Raw genomic sequence first — 13,381 nt, 5'->3', positions numbered from 1 at the left:
AATGCATACCTTTGCACAGTAAAAAGGATAAATTTAGAGAAACACCACCATCTCCTTTCTCAACCACAAACCAGTATGTTAATTCTAGAAAAATATATAGAGGGAAGCCATTAAAATAAAGAAATAAACTATATTATGATCCAGAAGGAAAGGATCTGTATGCATGGGGAAAAGTATCATACAAGAAGTTCAATGGTGTGATTGTATTTTCACTATATTCATACAACATAACCGCTAGCTTATAGAATTCAATGGAGAAGATTTTAATATAAAGGGTAAAGTATACATTCAAAACTTGAAAATAAGTTGTGTGTTTTCCTCTGGTGCTAAAATTACTGTTAGAAGAAGAAATCATAAAAAATTTGCCCAAGATTATACTTATCTTTGAAAAATATGCACATTTGTTTTCATGCATTAAGAAAGGAAGTTTGAGAAAACTTGAGAAACTTTTTCCTTTCTCCTTTACTTCTGGAATTTACTTCTCTGTTTCAACAATTACTGAATCTTTGGGAACTTCCTAAGAATATGTGCATTTTATGTAAGTAGACATATAATAAAAGAAAAAAGACAAATGAGCATTTTCTAGCTTAGCCAAGGACAAATTACAAGTTTATAGTTAAAGGAAAAGAAAAACAGATCTCTCCAGACATTAAAATTAGTAAAGCTAACGTCTGAATCTCATGCAACATTTCTACTGCTTTAGTAGAGCATAAATCAGAAAAATGTTGCAGTATCAAAATTTAATAGGAAATTTTGCATGGGGCATGCATGAGATTTTCATTACTGAAATTAAAACAGGCTCTGGACATGAAAGAAAAGCAGCGTTACTTGCCACATCAGAGGGTAAGCAAGAACAGATTTTGCCTATCACAGGCATTATGTAGCTCACCACGTGAGGACTGCATCATTAGTTTCTTTCTAATAAGTAGCAGACTTACAAAATTATGTGTTCTAGAATATAATTTTTTCTAACTCTGTCTGAAACAAAGATGTGAATAAATTCTAGTTTGGAGTCTGAAGCACATTATGTCAGTCATAAGGATATTGCTTTTTTGATTAGTATCACTTACTATGAAAAAATGTACACAGAAACGTACATAATGTTTGAAGATAAAGAAATGATCCCTAAATTAATCCTGGATTAAAATCTCCAAACAAATACCAGTTACTCACACATTTCTTTATCGTATACTTCCGAGGAAGGGAAAGGAGGGTTGGTCATCTTCCCTAAAGAAAAGCTGTGGTTTTGATCACACCAGTTCTTTCCCCATCTCCTCACATCAAATAACTGACCAATGTCAGCCAAATTTGCAAGTGAAAGGGAAGTAAGATTCTGCTGATGCAATCCATTTGGCAGTAGGCAGCTGGACAATCAGATATGTATGTTATGAAATAAGTTAGCAAGCAAGTAGGTCCAAGCTAGTCCTAGCAAATGCTGTCCTCCATGACACACAGCAGGGTTATAAGGGACGAAGGACACGAATCCATATGGAATCAGGCTTCATTCATCTGCTCTTCACAGAACAATTTGTTTTCAAGAAGCTAGCATTAATTCTATGGAGGACTTTAGGCACTTTTGAAATATGATAATGAATACAGAAAGCATCACAGACTGGTCTTCCAATTGCTTCAATAAAAACGCACCCCACTTTTGCTCAAGACTGATGAAGCCTCAGGTTCAAAAGGATAGCCAGGGTGACTTTCAAGTGTACAGATTCCCTTACTGGAATTACATATTGGCTTCTTTAAAAAGTGGGCTCTAAATTCCAATTGCACACTGGATCAGAACGCATTCACCTTAAATAGAAAAGGTTTTTTCTGTAACCTCCTTCTGCAAAGCATCTGTGTTCTACCCTCACAATTAACGGTTAAAAAAAAAAAAAAAACAAACTGTAGCACTTCTTAACACTAAAATAATACATTGAAGGAAAAAAATCCACTATTATAAAAAGCACTTAAGGAAAAACTTATGATACTGATTTTTTTTTTAACAAAAGAAATAACAGCAAACTTCATCAGACTAAAAAAATATCCATGATCTAAATCCTGTCCCAGGAATTATTATATTCAACTCAGTAAGAGATACTATCTCACCTTTCAAGATCTCCCCTCCCGCACCTCTCCATTATATTTTGTTCCCAAAAGAGGAAAAACAGCTTGAACTGTCAGCCTGCCAATATTTATATTCCAAAAGTGATCAGTTCCCCCATTATATTGCACAAAGTCATGAAGAGTTAGACCAGAATTTGAGATTTCATATGGTCCAGCTACCTATCCCAAAGGTATATTAGTTATGTCTCAAGTATTCCTGAAACTTCTACAATTCATTTGACCTCAGCAATCAGTTTGAAAGCTGGTTATTCAGTTTTATTTGTCACACAGATCACCTTAAAAGCATCATCATTAAGCTCAAAATCTGAATGATGCTTCATTAAGTTTTACATGCAGAGCGTTTAAACAAAATAAAAGAGGAAAATAGGAGGAAGTTTATACATCAAATTACGCTACAAAAGTTAAATCTAACAAGTTTATGTTGTTGAAACATTAGGCTGGAACATGAAACTTTTGAACTTAATACTAAATTAAACCAGCCTTGTAAGCCAAAGGAGCAATTCAACCTAATTAAAATGAATGTATTGTTCTTCTCATATTTTGTAGATCATATAAGCAATATTTCTTTCGCTAGTGTCATCTTCCTATCTATAGTATTGATTTTCTGTTTATCTTGAAAGCTACTAGCATGTACTAAGCTACTGCTAAATGGAACCAAGCTTATTCCTTTTGAGTAGAGCAGTACAGAATTCTCAATACAAATTCACACTCTGACCTTGACACTGACTCCTTGAGAAGGAGGAGATTCATCCTCCATATGGATTTGTGCTTGTGTCCCCCTGCAGAGAGAGAATTGCGGTTAAAATCACCATATCATACTGCAGCAGCAATACACACTTAATATTAAGTCAGAACTATTTGCTTCTGTGGGGTGAGAAAAAAATGAAACAGGAAGCTCAGTCAATTTTGGTTTCATATTCAACTCTACAGTAATCAGTCAGACAGACTCTGCCCTTTTGTATTCTTAACTAAACAAATAATTCTTGGACAAAACATTTTTTTAAAACAAGTAGTAAAATTAATCAGACTGTGTTTGGAAGGAAAGAAGTTTTGTTAAACGCAGTACTCCAAAGTCTTTTTACTGCAGTAAAAATAAATGTAGAACCTTGCTGATGTAATTTTTCAAGACATTTCTTTCAGCAAAGTACACTGGTTGGATATCTTTTAATTTCCAGCTTAAGCCTTCAAATATTCAGTTCCGTTCTGAAAACCAATGTTAGAAAAACGTTTGGGTCTTTTCAGGTTTACTGAGAACTGTTAACTTATTCACTCTGTTTCAGAAAATACTGCCAGCCCTGTAAATGACTTGTATAATTTCACCAATAGAAACAGACTTTCAGATCAGATGTTTCTTGCCAAATAAATATGCACAACTCTACTATCCTTGAATTATTTCCTAACATAAAGCCATATAACTCTGTTTTCAGTAAAATGGCAAAAGTGAGTAAGCAGCCTTGAAACTGTGCAAGCTTCTTCTATTCAACAAGTGAGAAAGTTGTACACATAATTTTCTTTGAGGTACACTGGTTCAGGCAATGCAAAACATCTGTTTACTTTTCACTGAAAAGTTAAAATTCTGTGAAATTCTGACTACAGGCAGAATAACCTCTAACAAACAAGAAGTTATCATTTTCCTTACTTACTTCTCAGATGCATACCACACCTGAAGAGAAATACCAGATGACCTTTATAAAACTCCTATCTTACTACTAAACATGTGTCTTACATAAGACTTCATGCCATAAGAGCTTGGCCAAGGACACAGAACACATGAAATTAATATGATTTAAATATTATAAATTATAATTATGTAACAAATATGATCTAATTTACTGAATAAACAAAAATATTTTTATTTACTTTAAACAAATAAAAAACCAAACAATTGCTGCAGCTCAACTATACTGAATATGCACCCTGTTAAACTTATGCTCCAACAAAACCCAGAAATCTACATACACACAGTCTATTTTATACATTTAGTTTGAGACATTAAATGATAAATTCAGCTCATGTGTGAAAGTCCGACTACTTTCTTGTCCATGTTGACTGCGAGCTAAAGGCTCAAACATACAACAAACGGAAATAACTTGTAGCTAAGTCATATTCCCTTTCAACTAGGAAAGGCTAAACGGCTGATTCAGTTGCCAACGCATTAGCACCTACTGCTATTTGAGATGACCTTGGGGATGCCTGACACCAAACGGGGGTGGCAGATGTAATGCAGGACCTATAGCATATCCATGCCATGCTAGAGCAGCAGCTAAGAACTGAACAGCGCTAGACAGTTACACACGCACAACTGAACAGAGCCCTGAATAAGCACACATGGCCATTTACCAAGCTTTACGACTTAACAGATACAGGTCAACTTGTTAAACACTTGCTGTTACATGATTTATTTTCTTATTTTCTTCAACACACTTACTTGTTCAAACAACAAGAATGCAACCAGTTGATTTTGTGTACATTACTTAAACTAGAAATAACTCACCTAATTATGGCCTTTGGCACAACCACAGCTTGAGCAGGACTGTATTACTGAACTGCAATTCTGAAACATTTAATTTCAAGCATGTGAGCAGCTCTACTGTAGAACTGAATATCAAGGCTATCCAATATTTTGCAGCATCAATTTCCAGCACTCCCTAGCAATGCTGATATAAGTTACCCACTTCTTGGCCATCTTAGCCTACACTCAGCCCACAAGGCACACATGTTCCCCAAGAGAATAACTATGATTTTTCTAACTTAAGTAAATGCAGAATTCTGCATTTCCTTCCTCAAGCCATTTGAAACATAACTGATATTCACAGTTCTTCAACTTCTAATATTTCCATTCAAATGCTTCTGTTTAGACAAATGCAGAGTTTGACTTTAAAAGCAGTTTGTTAGTATAAAGAAAGGTACATTATGATGGACCACTTCAGTTACCTAACGAAAGGTTCTCCAGCCCAGTACTAAGTCCCACAAACATGCTGACAGTTTTGCACTAACTTTTCAAGAACAAAGATAACTTAAATGTCTTCAGAAGCCAAAAATAATAACATTTTATCTTATATATAACTAAGAGAAAATTACTCTGCAACTCCATTTTTCAAGCTGTACTGCAAACATAGACACCTTATTTCTGAGCAGCCCTACAGGGTACATGGTACGGCTCAAATTACACCAGTTTATTCTTTATTTCCAATTTATGTATTCTAATAAAAGTACATACTGATTGCCAAATGTTGGCACCCGCAAAGATGTTCTTTCTAAAAATCTGTAATAGATTTAAGAGTACATATTCACCCTGGGATCCTGAAAATAAAGACAGACAATAAAAAAATATTAAGCCTGTCTAAGAATTATTAAGCCTGTCTGAGAATCATTCTGATCTGTATAACTTTAAAATACTAGAGATTATTCATATTTGCCTACTTGTAGGAATTTTCCCCCCAGAAAAATAACCGTTACATATACAGAGTGAAGCAAAGAAAAAACAGTATTTTCATCAAAAAAATAGATAAAATCTGTATATTTGGGTATTTCAGGTACAGAAGAAAAACATACCCTAGCTATTTCAGACAAGTTATTGGGGTTGTTCATCTACTAAATCTTACAATATGCGTATCATTTCTAAGAAACCTTACTTTAAAATATCTACCCACTACATTTTAAAAAAATGCAATACTTAACTCAGAAAGTAAAAAGGTAAGCAAGAAATATTTCTCATGTATTAAAACTTTACATATGTTTTCACTAGCTGTGTTTCAAAAAAAAATTCTGAAGTGCAGATCTAAAGGAGAAAACTTCATCATTGTAAAGATTCATTTCTTGAGGAAGTTCACGGCATTTTAATAAAATAATATTTATTTTAAACTTCCACAAATCTCTTATCTGGAATCCGAGTACCATTTAAGAATCCAGACAGCATATTCTGGCAGTCTGAGTTTAGGTCTTAGAATTTGAAAGTTCTGACCCTGGTTCCAGTCCAACCATGGACCAACCATCTTTGGGTAAGGCACATATGCTTCTGTGGTGCAGGTCAGCTCAAGTTAAGGAACACAATTACTATTTCTATTAGCAGTCTAAGACCACTTAATCTTAAATATTTAAACAGGTTCACTGACTCATTTGAATGTAAACATTCTTGCAGATTGTCTCTGTAGGAACTTGGCAAGCAAACAAAAATTTTCAGAACTCTGCTAAGTATTTCCTCCCACTTAATTTGAGCATTTATGAATCTCAACTACTGAATCAAAGGTCTGTCTGGAGGTTCTTCCCCAAGGACTCTAACCACAGGCTTAGGAAAGATTAGGAGGAAAAAGTCACATCAAAACGAGATTTGCTGACACCTTTAGGAAAGGAACCTAACCTTCTCTGATATTCTTGATTTCTCAGCAGTTTCCTACTGGAGTAGTTGTGAAATGATGCTAACTTGTCCAAGCAATATTGCAGGAGAGGACAGACCAGTAATACTGTCAATTATTCCTACCGAACACATCACATTCCCTTTCTAGGAAGGTATGAGTCTATCTTCAGAACTATCTTCCTTCTTCATGTACAGTGAAATACCACTACTCCATCCAGTTCTGACAATAAACTGACAGAACTCAGTTTGTCATTCATTCTTCCATTGATGCAGCATTTTCCATTATCAAGAAACTGCAGACCTTGAGAAACAGTAAGTGATTGTTAGAAAAACTGCTATCTCCAACTAAAGCACACTCTTCTCTTGTTCCCTCCTTGTTTCTTGGCACCAGACTGTGCCTTCTCGGCTCCCAGTGCAAGCTCTGCTAGCTGCCTACTAATAGCAAGAGCAAATCTACTTACTTACATTTTAGAGGCTAGATCCAAGAAACTGTGAAAGACTGGAGTATTTACAGTCTGAAAGACTGACATCCTTGGACCTTGCAAGGCAGGCAACTGCTACAGAAATTTCTAATTGAAATGATCTGAGATAAGACAGCTTTATTGTCTCAATCTCCAGAAAAAAAAAAAACTTTAGCCAAAAACATCTTGTCAGAGGCCACCTCTCATTTGGTGACATCCTGTTCCACCTGTTGGCTCCAGGGATGGACCTCAAGCATGATCCCACTGAAGCTATCAGAGGTTCACCTACATGCACTGTGCTGTATTGGAGCTAGATGCCTGAAAGCTATTTGCAAACGCCTTGTTTTTCAGTAACATCATCACCCCCAGAAAAAACTGGTTGCCAAGAATGAAAGCAGTGAAGGATAAGATGCAAACAACACACGAAAGAGAACATGGGCACATGAAAAGCAAAGAAGATAATGGGAACACTCTTCGGTTACCCATGCTTAGCAACCTTTGATACAGGTTCAATACTACTGCAATAAAGAGCAAATATATCAGGGAAAAATGTTTTTAAAGAAGTGAGAAGACAGGACAGAACACAGGGCATGATTTTTCAACTCTCCAATGGTTTAAAAGCAAGTGTTAGGGTCTGGTGCAAAATTTCCACCCTAAGTGACAAAACTGCTTTGAAAAATCATATGTAGATTCCCAGGACGCCTTTCGCTCACCTCCAAAATAAGACTAATAAGTCGTATTAGCCTAATTAAGCCTCTAATAAGACACTGAAATGTCAAGGTCAGCAGCTAAAAGAGCCTGATAAGAAGGTGCCAATCAAAAAATATTTTCACTTTGAAATATTTACACTTCTTTCTACAAGTGCAAAAATACCCTTTAAAGGCGTGCAAGAACTACCTTCAGTGCTGAAAAGCATTGTAGGATGACACTGGAGTAATTTTCACATAATTAGTGGTTTACTTCTGCAGTTAAAGAAAAAAAATATGATCATTATCTCCAGACCTTGAGGTGTATTAAAATAATCAAGCATTTTGTTAGACAGTGTCTTGGGAACAGGATGTCATTCCTGTATCTAAATCTAACCCAATGTAATCTAACGTAACCTAAATCTAACCAGACATGCTGTAGAAAAACATTTGCTCAATTTTTTAATGTGGTTGATTCAAGATTTTCAGAAAATTAACTTGAAAAGCTCCTTCTCTTTGCTGAATTGTTAGCCAAACTCTAAACACACTTCCGTTCCTGCAGTCCATACATACACACAAACATAATAAAATACAACCAATGCAGTTGTTAGCTTTAGTTTTAAAGTCACGTAAAATTTAAGTTACCATATAACTGATTTGGTAGAATTGAAACTTATACTGATTCTTCATTTTGACCTTCTTGACACAAGAGTTCGAGGAACTACATTTAGGGAAACAAAAGTATTCCGAAGATTTGGTTTTGAAAGAACTTTATTAAAAATATTAACCGTGCAACTGAGCAAAAGAATTAAAAATAATGCAATAAATACGTGAAAGAAACAGCTATTATATTTTTATAAACTTAAATTCTTAGAGCTTTAACATTTTCTGTACTAAGATTCTTTAAGAAACGCTAGCATCTCAGCAAGTTGTTCAGGACAAACCATGTACAAGCTTCAGATGTTAGGTGGCATCGCACCTGCAAGTGGGAGCCTGACTGGACACCAGTTCAGTGCCATATGAACACCATGTCAGGGAAGGACCCTTCCATTACTATGTAATCATAAATACTATACTGCATCAACAGAAAAACAGCATGCAAATGCAAGCATTTTGTTATGCCCCCTCTAAATAGATCTGACCTAGCCTAAATTTTTAGTGTCTGCTGTTACCTGATCCAGCCAAATGTTGAGCAATATATTGGGTCTAGCTGTTGGATCTCTGACCTCACAGTCTGCTCTAACTGTTAAAGAAGAAATATTAGCAGCTTCTATAGCTCCAACCTTTAATCACTTCCTTAGATGTTCATGGAAGGTCATTCAAGCCTCATTTAGACTAAAAGCTTTAATTTATAAAATGTATCTTCCAAAACATTCTAAGCCTTAATAAAAAACCTAAACAAGCCCATAAGCCCTATTAAATGAAACCTGGCTTTCTCTTCCACATCAGTTTAGCACAGTCTTCCTGCACATCAGAGCCTTGGTCCATGATAACGGCTCCTGCTGACAGATAAGAGGGCTACATGCTGGGTCCCTGAGGGAAGAGTTTTTTCAAGATGATGCCTAGCACGGTTCCAGCATGAATCAGGCTGTAGCTACACTTCCCTGTAACACTGGGTACTTGCAAGAGCACTTCCCATGAACCCAGCATGCAACGCCTGGGCAGGTGGGAGGATGGTGCAATCTTTCCCTGACACAAAGTCAGAACTTGCCTAGGTATATACATCAAACACATATATATAAATGCATATCTAAAAAATATATATATACACATGCACACATACACAACCGGTATTATATACCTGGAGTTGAGAATTCTGATAAACTTTTATAGTTACAGCTGTCTGCATAAAAAGATACCATATGTTATAGAAGAAAGAGGTACGACAGTAAATAGAATGTGTATATGAAAGAAAGTTAGCCCACTTCTATGAGTAAATGACTGTGTAACTGTCCATTTGGGTATTTTTTTTTAACAGTCTTCTGATACTGGAACTGACCAACGTTAAGTGGCAAGAATATTGGATTAGATGTAACACATAGAGGTTTCCCAACTCTTAAAAAATAATTAAGAGACAAAATGTTATTCTTTGTGGTATAAGTTTAAGCATCTAATATTAAATCTACCCACCACAGTAGTCTCCTTCAAACTGCAACAGATTATATGCATCATGATGCCAAGGTTATTTCACCTCAACTTTATCACTCAGTGAGTGGTCTTACTTCTATTCTTGGTTTTACTTACATGATTAAAGAAGCTTTAAAAAAGAATTGCCTATAACCAACTCAGAATTACTATTGTCAATTGTCACTTTAGAACTGCACTTTATCTCTTATATTTTATTTTGCTTATCCGCCCTTTTTCTAGCCTTTATTCCTAAAATCCTTTTTGAGATGCATAGAAGTTCTTTTCGATGGACCTCTTCTCATTTTTTTGATATAAATTCCAAATAGATTCTACCTTTGGCATAAAATGGCTTCATACCTTCTTTGCTTCTAAGGCCCTCAGGACTCCAGTGCAGCTAACATTAGTAATTAATCCTCTTAATTTTTCAAAGTTTGCCGCTCTAAAATTGAGAATTTCAAACCTGTTTGTTTAGTCCTCGATTTTATTTCTATGTATTTAATACAATTAAAAATGTAATCCAAGATCACAAGCTGACTAATAAACCAGCTCTCTCAGAACTTTTCACCCGACTTACTGAGAGCAAATCTAAAGCAATTCAGTGCTTTTTTCGTAAGCTTGCAGCAGCGGTATGTATGTGAGAATAACTGGATCGCTATTATGTACTTCCTAAATGATGCTGTTATCTATATCTAAGACACACATCTACCCGTGACATAATTCCTGGTAGTATCTCCCAGTAAGCGATATCCTTATCCAGATCCAACTCTTGTGGTCTACAGCAGGCACCATCAAAAGCTTTTACAATTTTCTTTTCTCAAAGCAATGATACACTTGACTCCTTTTTTTATCCACACCATCTCCTCCTGTTACTTTACAGTCCATCACATCATTCACATCCACTGTCATTCTGTCAGATTTATTTCCCGTACCTGGGTAGTATTAGCTTTCCAACCCCACATTCAGTAGGATGATTATTCCTCCTTGTTTCACTTGCTCCATGTCTGCTTTCACATCCTTCACCACTAGTTCAGCCCAAACGGTTTCCAGTGGTGCACAAACACAACTCTCTACAGGCCTTTACTCAGGCCATAGCCTGGAGTAAAATCCCTTTGCTGATCATGCCCTCTCTTTTTATCCATCAATATTAGAACTTGCATCTCCACCAGGCAATTCAACGCAATCCTCCCATTTCCCACACATTAACAATCCTTGGTTTCCCAAGTATCCTCTCTCTGCATTAAAACTGTGACTGGCCATCAAGCTAAGCTTGTGGAACGTGCTGGAAGCTTCACACTCCCCCCGCACACCTGCGGACAGAGCTCTCCAACACTACACAGATTTAACCCCAGACACAAGATGCAAAACCGCCGTTATCAGCCATTTATAAACCAGGTGCCTGGGAAGCATAACCCAGGGGGCCCTCTCCCGCCTACGAGTGGGGGCGGCTAGCGGGCAGCCCGGCGGAGGAAATCCGCCTCGCTCCCACCCCTGGAGAGCTGCGGGCCGAAGCTGGCGCAGGCCGTGTGCTCGGCACAGCCCAAAGGCCGCCGCCGGCCCGCCCCGCCCCGCCTCACGGGCACAGCCCACGGTGGCGGCGGCGGCTGGGCGGGAAGCGCTGGAGCGCACGGTCCGCCCCCCCCCCCCCCCCCGTCCCCTTCCCCCGCCGACGGCGGCGGGAGCGGGGCGGGACGGAACGGGAAGGTCCGCCACAGCCCAGCCTCACGGTCTCACCCACCGCCCACCCGCCTGGCGGTTACAGTGTGGCGTGCGGCGCCTCAGCTCTCCTCAGCGGGGAGGCGCGCAGGGCTCTGCCCGCGGAAAGTGGCGGCGGCCATCCCCTTCCTCCGCTGCTTACCTTCCCCGCAAGCGGCGGCGGCGGCTCCTCCTCCCTCCCAATGAGACAAGGGAAGATGCCGCCGCGCTCAGCCGCCCCCTCAACGGCGGAGGGAGGGAAGGAGGAGGGAAGGGGGTTAGCGCCTCCCCGGGACCCACCTACCGCAGCGGGAGCCCGGAGAGCGGCGGCCTCCCGCCGCCGAGCCCGGCGCAGGCACGGTTGGTGAGGGGGCTGCCCCGCGGGGCTTGGCCCGAGCTGCAAATCCGCTTGCTCTCCTGCTGAGCCGAGGCGAAGAGAGGCCAGGAGAACCCCTTCTCTGACAAGGCCCATCTCTTTCTGATGATATGGCCGCCCAGAGCGAGCGCGGCGCGGAGGGAGACAACACGGCTTTCCACCGAGCCTCAAGCTGTTGCCTGAGCCTAGATGCATGCGACACCACCACGTAGCGAGAGACTATGATCAAAGATGACTGTTAAGGGAATGTGAAACACAGTTAAGCTGTTCCAATGTGCAATCATTTTTATTTTTTTCCCCAAGGGAAGTAAGAGGATATAAGTATTCTATTTCTCCTAAGGTTCATGTTTAAAATTAAGCACTCCCAAAGAGGGCAGACTTGACCAGCTTTCCTAAAAAGCAACAAGCTGTCTGTTTTGCTTGGCTATGTCTCTTACCTGGAGTGTGATAATACCCTGTCACCTTGCTGTGGTACGTGTTTGGAGACCTTTTGCTGTGATATTCAGTGATACTGTTAGGTTGTTGCTGTGGGAACCTTATTCGGGAGGAAGTTTGCTCTGGGGCTAAGGAGCTAACTTGCAATCAAAAACTAATTTATCTCCTAGGGGAGGTCTCAGTTTTTCTTGTGGAAATCAGTCTCATAAGGATGTTTTGATATTTTAAAGATTTATGTTCTTGGATAACAAGTCTTTGAATGTACAAATGTGAGGTTTGTGTAAGTACCTAAAGCAGCAAGAGCTTGTCCTCCTAGTTACCAAAGGAGTAGAGGCAATATGTTCTCCATACTTGCTGTCTTGTATCACAGTCTGATGTGATACACTACATGGTCTTCCCTCCTGTTCTTCACATATATAATGCATGGAGCGCCTGTATTGCTGTATCGATGCTTTTTCCTAATGTGCTCCCCTAATGTGTGCATGTTCTCTGCCACTGACCATAATATTTTGTTGAGTCACTATCTGCTTTTAGTTTGTAAATTTTTTTTTTACGCTTCAGAATGCATTCAATTTCCTATGCATGCATCCTGAATGCATTGTAATCTGCAAAGGGTATATGTTTTCTCTTTTGTTGGCTCAGTCATTTTAGTTCTTCCAAGACAAAATTGAGAGTATTTTTTGGTAGGATTGGTATCTTAATTCGAAAGAGATATCCATAATGATTAGTGTAGAGTATGGGATGGAAGACAATGAATTTTTGGGACACTGGGCTCAATAAGGACTATATGTGGTGCCCAATAGTTTTGGTTTTTCTTTATATAGAATAAAATTATTACTTTATAACACAAAGCAACTTATTGTCTGTTACCATGTTACCTTCTTAGTTTTCTGTTTTCTTGAACACAGTTCAGGGGGAAGAAACTTGCTGGATCTCAGATGCATGTGTAAATATAATAATTTACCTGATAGTCAAGTAGACAGTGGTAAAAAGACCCAGTAGAAGTTGAAGTTATTCGTGTTCGGACTGGCAGTAAAGCAAAGAGTAATTGTCCCTAAAACAAGTTTCATCTTGGGCTGTGAGCTGTTTATTGATTGTTTAGTGCACATTTTAAAATATTGGTTATTTTTCTAAA

The 13,381-nt window shown here is 38.6% G+C and overlaps 1 protein-coding gene across 7 annotated transcripts in view; it reads right to left on the bottom strand.

Moving 5' to 3' along the window:
- The window catches only part of RCBTB2 (RCC1 and BTB domain containing protein 2), a 37,472-nt gene extending 25,802 nt beyond the window's left edge, over nucleotides 1–11,670 (bottom strand). For 2 of the 7 annotated variants that reach the window (XM_075086866.1, XM_075086883.1), the window contains exons 1-2: nucleotides 11,599–11,670; nucleotides 2,828–2,891 (exon numbers count right to left, since the gene is read on the bottom strand). In XM_075086866.1, the coding sequence (XP_074942967.1) occupies nucleotides 2,828–2,869 (42 nt within the window). In that variant the 5' untranslated portion in view covers nucleotides 2,870–2,891; nucleotides 11,599–11,670. Of the gene's footprint in view, nucleotides 1–2,827; nucleotides 2,892–10,672; nucleotides 10,744–11,478 lie in introns of those variants that run through there. The other 5 variants (XM_075086910.1, XM_075086874.1, XM_075086871.1 and 2 more) reach the window with 5 other exon arrangements.
- Nucleotides 11,671–13,381: the final 1,711 nt, after the last annotated feature.

This window comes from Phalacrocorax aristotelis, chromosome 1 (genome assembly GCF_949628215.1).
Source record: "Phalacrocorax aristotelis chromosome 1, bGulAri2.1, whole genome shotgun sequence".
NCBI lineage: Eukaryota > Metazoa > Chordata > Aves > Suliformes > Phalacrocoracidae > Phalacrocorax > Phalacrocorax aristotelis.
The sequence above is the reverse complement of the archived record's forward strand: the minus strand, read 5'-3'. Positions and strand labels throughout refer to the sequence as shown.